Source organism: Olea europaea, unplaced genomic scaffold (genome assembly GCF_002742605.1).
Source record: "Olea europaea var. sylvestris unplaced genomic scaffold, O_europaea_v1 scaffold239, whole genome shotgun sequence".
Lineage (NCBI taxonomy): Eukaryota > Viridiplantae > Streptophyta > Magnoliopsida > Lamiales > Oleaceae > Olea > Olea europaea.
In genome coordinates this window covers 145,032-156,829 of record NW_019242055.1, presented here as the reverse complement: position 1 = coordinate 156,829, position 11,798 = coordinate 145,032, and the positions used below count along the sequence as shown (strand labels likewise).

Here is an 11,798-nt window from a genome sequence, read left to right as displayed (position 1 = left end):
ATTATGCCCTTGTAAGAGCCCCATTCTTCTCAAAATTCTTTTTTTCAAAACTCATCTTCAACCACATTCTTTAATAAAATAATTTTACACATAAACCTAAAAAAATTTCTTAATTTTTAACCACACATTCTCCATCAATCACTATTTAAAAATGCATTATTTACCTTAAAATGGGGCTCGAACAAGGGCTATAAGCATAAAGTTATTATAAATCTAGTACTTGACGCAAGCAGAGAAATAAAAACAGTATATGTAGAAGGATTAAGTGCCAACTAAACGTGGCATGTGTGAAACAATTCAACCATAGCAATCGTAATTTTGTTAATTTATTGATGGTCTTGTTAGTTCTCAACTTAATAAAACCAGTTTAGGCACATTTAATGATACAGTATAATTATGTTTTCTTGAATTACTCATTTCTTCGGATGCATTTTTCTGTTCAGAAATGATTCAAGACCCAGTCTTGATCGCCTCTCCTAACTTAATATTGTTTAAACCATAATACTATAAGTAAAGTTATACGTAATTCATGCTAAAAAAAAAGCGCAGAAGATTAAACAGGCTCACTGATTAGGAAGATTTCCACGGTCATTAAAAAGCTTTCCGACGTTAGAATATCTGCGATTCTCATCATAAGCAATGCCCCTGCCGACACCGTACCCGAATCCCAACCCAATCCCACATCCAGCTCCAAATCCAAACCCCAGCTGTAACCCTGGAATTCCCGGGCCAAACCCCGCACCTTGAAATGATAAAGAGAGAGAATTATAGAGCAATTAAATAGATATATTCAATTTTTTCTTGTAAAGTAGCATTCAATATCTCAATTAGAGTTTACTATAAGGAAATTGGACTGTCACCTCCAACGAGGCCGACAGCAAAACCGAAACCGCAACCAGCACCGATGCCAAAGGCAGGGCCAAGTTTGCCCAATTGCTTCGACTTCATCACCGGGAGCTTCCAGAATAAACCTTTCTCTTCTTCGTCCATGGCGCTTCTCCAAGCAAAATAACGTGTTCGCCTAAAACTCAAATATTATCTACAATAATTTAATAATTAAAAATTGGATCGTGGAGAAACTTTCGAATAACAATTTTACCTTTATATTTTTTTCCTTTTGACAATAATACCCTTAATTATGAATGTATTATAATGATTAGTAGTTGATAATTTTATAACTCCATAAATTAATTATAATTCAACTTCACGTTTCCTTGATTAAGTATAAAATAAAAATTTACGGGGTTAAATTCATCAATAACCATCCAACTTTATGATTGATGTCACCATGATCACTCAATATGATTTTATTTTATCATGACCATCCAACTTTATACTTTATGTCATTGTGGCCCAATTTAATTTTATTTTACCATAATCATACAATTTCATATAATGTTTCACCATGATCATTCAATTTTATATACCGTTTCATCATGGGCATCTGACTTTTTTTCACCATTTTCGCTAATTTGAAAAAAGGGAAAATGATAACTTTCCATTATATATAAAATAAAAATAAAAACTTATTTAAAAAAGCGTTACTTAAAAAAATAATATAAATATTTATTATAAAAAAATTAGTTAGAGAAATAAAATAAAAAATTATTTAAAAATATTTTTAAAATAAAATAAGAACTTTTTTTTTTAAAGTTACTTAGAAAAATAAAATAAAATAAAAATTAATTTTAAAATTCAAAAAAACTTTTTTTTTAATTTTATTTTATATAAACAAAGTTACCATTTTAGCTATTTTCAAATTAGTGAAAACAGTAAAAAGAAATTGGGTGAATATGATAATATGCTATCTGAAATTAGGTGGGCATGGTGAAACATTAAATGAAATTGGATGATCATGATAAAATTAAATTAAATTGGATGGTCATGATGACACAGTATAAAATTGGGTGATCGTGATGAAAAAATCAAATTGGGTAACCTTGATGATACTAATTATAAAGTTAGGTCGCCATGGGTGGATCTGATCCAAATTTTAAATTCTATTCTTTTATTTGAAGTTCTTAAAATTATATGTTAGTCGAATTAAGTTTTAATCACTTAAAAATTGAAGCTCATCTATTTATACTTATATTTTATAATTATAATAGAATCAAAATTCCATTTGAATTGTAAAGGATAACACTTAAAAGGTGAAACAACGGTTATGTTAAAATATATATTTTGCTATTCTTAAAGACCTAATAATTATGAGTTATTTGCTTTAACATATTTGCAACCTCCATTCACATATCTCCATTAGGAATTAGAAATAAATTTGTAACACTTTTAAGTTTATTTAAAATTTAATCTTTTGTTTTTCTGCATTAAATATTAAACAGGGGAAATTTTTCTGGAAACAATTGATTAATTATAGATACGTTATAGTTGACTTTTATTAAGTTTTGAAGGTCTTCCTTCTTTAGAGAAAAAATGTTATTAGAATAATGAAGTTTTAATTTCCGGTCATTGAATTGGTTTGTTTACTAATATAATTCAACTTTGAAATGTTATTATGTTTTTTATGGTTTGTAAAATATTTTTTTAAAAAAATTAATAACTACTTTAATTGTTCAATTGAATATTTTTCTTCAAAAAATTTTAATTCTTCTAAAGTTAAATAGATTAAATCAATAAATTTTCATTTTAAATTAGGCTCTTTCTCAATAAATTTGAGGTTGACAATGAATCAAAGAAATTTTTTTTTCCTCCCGATTTTTTTTTTTTTGAAAATGAATAAAAAAGAGAAAAAAGAGAGACAATTTTGGGTTGTTCGCATTTGAAATCTAAAGGCCATTTGGTTTGTGCCTCAGTTTCAATTTTGAGTTTTGAGTTCCTTTTTAGTTTTGTATTTTGAGGATCTGTTTTAAAATAGTTAAAATACATTTAGTTTGTCATTTTGAAAATTATTTTTCAAAATAGAAACTAAAAAAGATGTTTGGTTCAAAATTCTAAAAAATATATATTTTATGACATTTTATTCAATGAAATTTGATTATTCAATAAAAATAGAACTATTTTATGTTGATATATTATGGGACAATCTTCAAAATGGCCGGGTCAAATCACTAAACTTTGTCAATTGATAAAAGGTCTAAATTACCCTTAATGAATTCAAATAAGTATATTGCAGAATTAGTCCTATCTTTTAGGTTTATCTTGTATTCCTTCTATTTTGAATATCAAAATATAAATCCATTCTATGATCTAATAAATTAGAATAATTTATAACATATTGTTCGTATTTTTCTTTAAGTCTATTATATTCTTCAGATAGTATATTAATATTTTCTAATTGAGAAGTAATATTATTTATGTTTTCTAACAATCTTTCTAGTAAATTATCTAATCCTTTAATACTATATCTTGGCATCAAACTATCAATATTATGATAAATAATCCCTAAGATTTTCTTCTTAGGCTATGAATAAAAGTCATAAGAACTTTATAAATAACATGAGTGCAACAATTAATGCAAGTATTTGATATAAATAAGAAAGATTTTACAGTATTGAAGTAGAAGATAAAGGCAAAGCAATATCAATGAGATTTCCCTTGAGCTTGCACTAAGTGATCGGTGCTGTTTGAATTTAAGAAAGTGGGTTATATTCCAACATGACTTCCACACATAATTGTTTTTCTCTCTGACTCTTTTGCATATCTCACAATGAATCACACAAAATCACAGTTTTTCTTTCAACTCTTTGTTAAAACATCACCTTGAATGGTAACAGGGTTCTCAATGCTTTCTCAACAATGCTAAAAACACCTACACACGGTAAAACAGCAACAAGATACTTGCACTAACCCTCAAAGTTTTCACCGTTAGAGTATAAGTAAGAAAAGAGTTTTTGAAAAAGTAATAAGGATAAGAATACACCATTTTCAAACAACTTTCATAAACACATCACACTAATATCTCTCATATAAGACTACATATACATACTTCGGCTACACTCTTGGTACTTTTTCTAAGGAAATTAGAACTTCATAGAGATTACCTTATTACACACTTCACTTCAAAGAAAAAAATTGAAACTGTTACAAGACTTGGAATACAAGGTAGAAAGATAAATTTTTTAACTCCCCCCTCGCTCTTGAGAACTAGTCTTCAATTTTTAGACTGGAAAAAGCTCAACAATTGTCCTTCATTATTGTTGCTTTAACTGTGTAAGATATTGGGTATCTTACTGTGGCCTAAAGTTTTCTTGTCCTAATCTGGAAATAATTGAGGTAAATCTACAGTTTTTCTTTATCAAAATGATTTTGATAAAGTAGTGATAAAGGGGTCCATTACTTTTCCATATGTGACTCAAACCACTCTTCCAGAAATTCTGATGGGTCAAGAGAGATTGGTGAGATATCGCCTTCAGTGCAACAGCACTCGCACTTATGATTAGGATAACGTCAAAACTGTTTGCACAGCTCCTCTTTTGTTTTTTGTGTCCCATTAGCTTGTCCTTCAAAGATATGATCACATCATGTGTCGAGATAGTGTCAATCTTCTTGTTTAGTAGGTACAACAGTTTTACTATAAATCATGTGATCTTGTGACTCGTAAACCCAAATATTTTGTTTTTCTTCAATAACCTTTTGGATATGCTCGAACTGCTCCTTATATCCTTTGACTCTACAGAAAGCTATTATCTTGATAGTGTCTTCTGGTATAGTTTCATGAACTTCACTTTTCTCAGGCTAGAAAATGCTTAGAATTGGTAGCTATTCTTATGACATGGCTTACTGGAAGCAACTTATCTTCTTCATCTTCCCATTCAGAAAAAGCAGAGAAAAACCTAATATAAATATTCTTGTGTTTAAGAACTTGACAATATCTTTCAATAGTTCGAACAACATCCTTTGGTAGCATAGAAATATCTTTTTAATGATTCAGACGGGTAAATACAAATTATATTTCCTATTTCATAAAGAGTGTGAATCCAATAAGCTGATGCTCCTGGATATAGATTAATTTTGTTATAAGTTCCATACGTTAGAGTTTTCATCCATCCTCCTATACTGGTGAACCAGCAGCAGGCAAGATTGAACAATACATATATCAAAATAAAATCATCTTTATTTTTTATATCCATAACACCAGGGGGTATTGCAGGCTTTGATAATATTTGAGCGATTTAGCTCTGGTATAGAGATATTATCCTTTGTATAAATTGACTCCGGTGAGGGAGACAAAGTAGTGTTCTCCTTGACAGATAGATTATGAAGCTTTAATGCTTCTTGTTCAATATTGGCATAAAAACCTTCAGATTTATTGGCACTAGGGCCTTCAGATAATATAGCCCCGTTGGCTTTCTCAGATACCAGCAACCATTTTCATCATTATTATCTTGAATTCTATCGCAGCAATCTTCACATTCATCTCGAACTTCAATGGTTCGAGTTCCTTCTTGATTTGCTCCATTCCTGATTAAGAAATCTGGAATAAAATTGTTTTTTCCTTTAATATGGACAATATCAAATTTAAATGGCGCAAACCACATTTACATTCTAATAAGTGGCTTTTCAGCTGCACTTGTTCCAAGTTTATTTGTCAATAATGGTTTCACTTGATTATTATCAGCTCTAATAAGAAACTTCTTGGTAACAAATAAGGTTCAAATTTTGCTACTCCTTTCTTAATAGCCAAACATTCTTCACGATTAATATCATATCTGGTTTCTGCATCCTTAAAAGTACCTGAAGTGTATACAACAAATTCTTCTAGGCATTTACACAATGGATTACAAAGAAATTCTTTATGATTTTCTTTGTTTTTTTAGGATTGCTCTCCAGTGTAATAGAGATGCATCAGTTTCTAAAATATAGAAATCATCATCATTTGGAATATTTAATTCAGGTAAATTTTCACATATTTTCTTTATTTTGTTTATCATTTTAATATCTTCTTGTGTCCATTCCAATGCAACTCCTTTTCTAAGTTTTTGGTAAAATGGACTTTGCATTTTAAACAGTTTTTTATAAATTTTTCAGAATAATTTAAAAATCCGATAAAGCTTTCTAGCTCTTTTTTATCTCTAATTATTTCTGGAAATTCGATAATCTTTTTTTCCAATATGAGGTTATTGGAGTATTTTCTCTTCTGTAAAAATATATCCTAAGAATTTAATTTCAGTTTTAGCTATTTATGCCTTTCTTTCTGATAAGGCTAGACCATATTTTTGAGCAATATAATAGAATTTTTTAAGGTGTTTGATATGTTCTTCTAAATTTTTACTATGAATAAGGATATCATCTACATAAGCATTACAAAAAAATTTTATTGATCTAATAATCTTATCCATTCTTTGTTGAAATATTGTTGAGGCATTCATTAATCCAAATGGCATAACATTCCACTCAAATTGTCCTATTGGATTAAGGGTAGTAAAACTAGTTAAAGGTTTTGATGCTTCGTCTAGTTTTATTTGCTAATATCCAGATTTACAATCAAATTTAAAGTATAATTTACTTCCTTGTATTTGTTTTATTAACAAATCTTTAATTGGTAATTTATAGCTATTAGATATAGTTTTAGAATTTAGATCTCTATAATCAATTACCATTCTAGCTTTTCCTCTTTTAATTTCACTATGATTTCTGACCATAAATGCAGGACTATTATAAGGACTAGATAATTCTCTTATAACTCCTAATCCTAAAAGTTCTTTAATTTGTATTTCAAATTCCTTTTTATCTTCTTCGCTTAAGGGAATTGTTTTCCTGATATCTTAACATATGAATTTTTTAATTCAATGGTTGCCATAGATTTGTCTTTGTCCCATTTCCCTAAGGGATGTTCATGATAACATTCTTTTAGTTCAATTTTAATATTTTCTAATTCTTCTTCTAACTTGTTAATTCTTAATACATGAATTCTTTGTTTTCAATTGAAATCTGTATAACATCCAACACGATTACCTGCAGAACTCTGATATCTAGGTTTATGGTTAATTGGATGATGTGCAATTTCAATTGCTTTATAAATTTTGGATGTTTGAATTTTGTGATTACAAGGTGTAGTAAATTCAAAACTATCTTTATTTTGCATAAAGGAGCTATATGTATAGATAAAATTTTCTCTTAAGAGAATATCACATCCAATTTTATCTGTAGCAAATATTCGTGGAATAAAACATTCTCTATTTCCAATAATAATAGGAACATTTTCCACCAAATCTCCATATATTTCAACAATATCACTAGCTGTTTGACCGTAAGTTGTTTTTTTATAATCTCTTTTATAATATTGTTTTGGGAACACATTTCTTTTACATTGGCAAATTCCTAATCCAATATCAAGTATTGCATGAAATCTTATCATACAGTAGTTTGGTAAATTGAGAGTTATCTCAAATATATGGACTCAAAATATTAGTTTTGATTGATCTAATTCCTTGTATCATATGAATTAATTCTTTGTTTTTATTAATTCTAGGCAACATTTTTTGTTGACCTTCAACAGTTATTTGCAGTATGTTTTTCTGAATAACAATGGTGATACATTTTCAAGAAAGTTCATTCCAAGTAATATTGGGCGAGTGTCTTTTCCTTTTCTATAATCTTTATGAATTTTAAGGTTTAGCTTAAATTATTCTCCTTCTATGTTAGTAAAACTTAGTTCAAGATTAACAAATGTTTTAATTTCATATTTAATTCCATGATAATCTGTAAGAGTTATTCCTTGTGGCAGATTTTCTTCTACTAAATGATCTACTAAGTCTGCTCTTATATGGCTAGTACAAGGTCCTGTATTAACAAAGGCTATGATTTCTTCGTAGTTATTTTGATTATTGAAATATTCTGTTAATATAAGGAAAGTATCTTCCTCACTTTTTCTTAAATCAATATCAATACTATTTTTAGGTACAGTTGTGTAATTTCTACTTGTAGATAGTCTACTAGAGCTTGAGAGTTCTCTAGTATTGATACTTCTTTCTATTCTTCTACTAGGCATTCTAACGACAAATTGTCCAAAAGTATTGAAAGTTGTTAATCCTTGATTACCTACATTACTGTCTATTCTTCTAGATTGTTGATGAAAATCAATTAATATCTCTTGTGGTAACGAAATGTTACAATCACTTAACATTCTTGGTGATGTAAATTGTGCTAGGTTTTTGAAGTCTTCATGAATTTCTATGAATTCTCCTGAAATTTTATTGATTTCTTTTTGTTGTGTAGTAGTAAAAGCATATAAAGCTTTACAATGTAAAGTTACAGCTTTACTTCTTGGTGGCATACTTAATCTATCAATTTTGTGATATAGATTTAATCCTAAACTTAAGTTTTCATCTAATATAGACATGACAAATCCAGGTCTTATAGTAAATATAATCTTCTTATATACAAGATTTCCAGAGACAACTCCTAATAGAGTGTCCAAAAGATTATGAAGTATCCTGTTATCCATTAAATATATTTGTATAGGAATATCCATTCCCTCTCTAAAGTATCATTCAATCATGATTTGGATTCCTCCAATCACTATATTCTTTAATCTTTCTCTAGTGGATCTTTTAATATTTGCTAATTCTCTATTAACCAATTCTCTTGTAATTAAAGGTATAGTAGTATTACCCTTAACATTTTCTATATTAATAGGTACTTCATCATATTTGGCAATGTATATAGTTTTGTTAAACTAAGGTAGTGTTGGTCTAATAAAAACAACTTTATCTCTTAAAGATATATGTTTTTCTTTTATAGTTCCATATCTTTCTTCATCAAACATAATAGTTTGTGAAGTTCCTTCTTCACTATCTAAGGTAGTCTCAACAGTATTAATAATTTCTTGATTCATATATATATCTGTTCATATTCAGGTTCCTCAATTTCTTTAATATCAAGCTCATAAATTGAGTCTGTTTCAGATAATTCGTCTAAATCTTCAATTATCTCAAATTCTGAATCGTATTCAATTTCTTCCATTAATTTAATAGATTTAACATTTTCTCTTTTATTTTTACTAGGACAGTTGGGAGAGATATGACATAATTCATTACAGGTAAAACATTTACATTTTTTATAAAATTATTCCTTAGATTTCTTCTGAGACTTCTTATATTGGTTATATTTCTTATTCTAAGGTTTTTTCTTCTTAAAATATTTTATTTGGTTCTTAAATCCTTTGTTTTTCTTCTAAGGTTTTAAATATTTCATAAATTTCTTTTTATAATATGGTTTTTTAGATGGTTGATGACAGCCAAATTGTGGTACAAATGTTATTTCCCCATAACAACATAAACTAGCTTTTTTACCATGTTTTTTAAATAGGTGTTGGTACATAGATTTTTTGCATCATTCGGCGATTTTTCTTTTAGCGAATGAAGTTCTCATTCCTAAAGTATCAACTTTGTGGTTAGGGTCTTCCTATTCTATTTTACTCCAATAGATTTGGCAATCTTCAAATAACTTCTGACCCTATGGCCAAGGTAATTTAAGAAAATATCTATTTAATAATTTTTTATCTTCTTCTGATATATTCCATTCTTTTTTAGATTTAGATGCTTTGATATATATCTTTTCAAATTTCTTAGTATATTCATTTAATTCACGCATATCACAAATTTTTAATAGTTCCATTTCTCTTTCAGCTTTTAAAGTTTCTTGAGTAATCGTATCAATTTTAGTTTCTAGTATAACTTCTCCAAATAATATGTGTCTAAAAAAAATTTCAATTCGTTTTAACACTTCTTTAAAATTTTCAGCATCTAAACTTTCATTGCTATCTATGGTAGTTGTAGATTTTTCACCATATTTAATTTTATTTTTAATTTCTTCGGAAGTTATTCTCCAGATATCTGAAATAATTCCTCTAAAAGTGTGGATTATAAAGTTATACGCTTGAGTGGTATTCCATTTATGAAAAGCAACAGCTAAATCAGTAGCTTTTGCCCAAGAGTCAATAATTTCACTTTTATTATTACTATCATCAATATCTAACCATATTCTTGTAATAGGAATTTGTTCAATAAATAATTTTACTGGATTATTATCTCAAAGATGTATATGTTTGGTTGATATAGTTTTTGGTTCCTTTCTGAAATTGTAGCCTTCTTGTTCTTTTATCCATTCAAAATTATGTCATCAGATTCAACTTGAGTCCAATCTGTATTAATATTAGTTCTACTAGTTTCTCCAATTAACGGCCGGTTTTCAACTTGTTGATTTAAAGGTGGAGTATTAATTTCAGTAATTTCTTCTTTAGATGGAGGATCATTCATATATATATATATTCAGTTTGCATAACTAATTGTTCTAAGCTTTGTTTATAAGCTTCTAATTTCTTCTCCAGTATCTTCAAAAAAAATTTGTTTCTAATTCTTCTATAACATATGCTGGTAAGGGTGTGGTTCAATAGAGACGTAAGAATCTTTTTTATTTTTTAATTCTTTAAATTTTGATTCAATTTGTTTATATAGGATTTTTGGTCCTATCTTAATATTGTTATTAACAATTTCTAAATTTGATTTCATACTTTTTATACTAGTTATGACATCTTGATTTATAATGTCTGGTTTTCCTAAAAGCTGAGCATAATTATCATATTGTTTTAAAAATTGATTTATAATAATATCTTCCTCTTCATATTTGAGAGATTCATCTACCAGGATTTGTAATACTTTATTTTTTGTTTCAACTAATTGTTGAGAATTATTAATTTGTTTTATTTCTTCACTTAGAGATTTATATTCGGTACTTAAATTTGTTGCTAATTCTTCCAATTTAATACGATTAGTATTAGTTAATATACCAATATTTTGTAATTCTTCTAAAATCATTTTATCTTTTCTATTCATTTTAAATAATATATTTTTCAGTTTCATTACTAGGCTCTGATACCAATTTTTTACAAGACGAAACAATTAAAGATAATAATTTGAGAGCTTAATTGAACTCTTTTAAAATTAAGATGGTTTGGTTATAAATTTTATGTTGGGGGTATTTTAGGTAGATTATAGCCTTTGAATGGTCAAAGGCCATTTTGGAAAAAATGGCCTTCTTAAATGGATCAATTCTATATATTTCCCATATATTATTAAGTAATATATATACATTTTAAAATTGGTTAATCTTATAATATTTTTTCTCACTACGAAAGTAAAATAAAAATAAATAATAAATTGAGTTCAAAATATAGAAAATAATATATATATATATTTTAACAACTTAAAATTTTCTTTAATAATATCAATTATCTCGATTATTTTCAAAAACTTTTAATAAGACGTGCAATGCACATGCTTATTCCTAGTAATGATAAAAGGAAAAATTCCCTCTTGAAAAAAAAAAAATGTTTTGTAATGAAATAACCACATATTCTTAAAAAATGAAAAATCACTAGTTAAAAATACATCATCCTCAAAAATTCATTATAATAGATCCAAATAGGGGCTTAAAAATAAGCAAGTTACTAATATTAATTATAATAATAGTTATTCATGTATCCAACTTTTGACATCTGCAGGTGAGTTAATTTCACAATGATCACTGCTAGGACGATAGAAGAAAGAAGATATCTGGCCTAGAAAGGATTGATAAAATCTTTTCTTAGGATAAGTTTGAAAGTAATTTTAAAAATGATTATTGAAATATATTTTTTTAATTTATTAGTTAATAACCTTTATAAGAGTTTAACAAATAGTCACTCAATTAACAACCTAACATAAAATTTTACTTATGGTTGTTTGAGTGGACTTACTCCTTTAACACACATGAAAAAAATTATATTGGAATTGAAAGAGCTATCCCTTTAAAATAAGTCCCATATTGAAAGGATCGTAGGGTTGAATTTCTTGGGAATT

The 11,798-nt window shown here is 27.5% G+C and overlaps 1 protein-coding gene across 1 annotated transcript in view; it reads right to left on the bottom strand.

Moving 5' to 3' along the window:
• LOC111381892 (keratin, type I cytoskeletal 12) overlaps positions 1-1,068 on the bottom strand; it is an 8,733-nt gene extending 7,665 nt beyond the window's left edge. The window contains exons 1-2 of the mRNA XM_023005738.1: positions 861-1,068; positions 568-742 (exon numbers count right to left, since the gene is read on the bottom strand). Coding sequence (XP_022861506.1) covers positions 568-742; positions 861-990 — 305 coding nt within the window. The 5' untranslated portion in view covers positions 991-1,068. The remainder of the gene's footprint in view (positions 1-567; positions 743-860) is intronic.
• Positions 1,069-11,798: the final 10,730 nt, after the last annotated feature.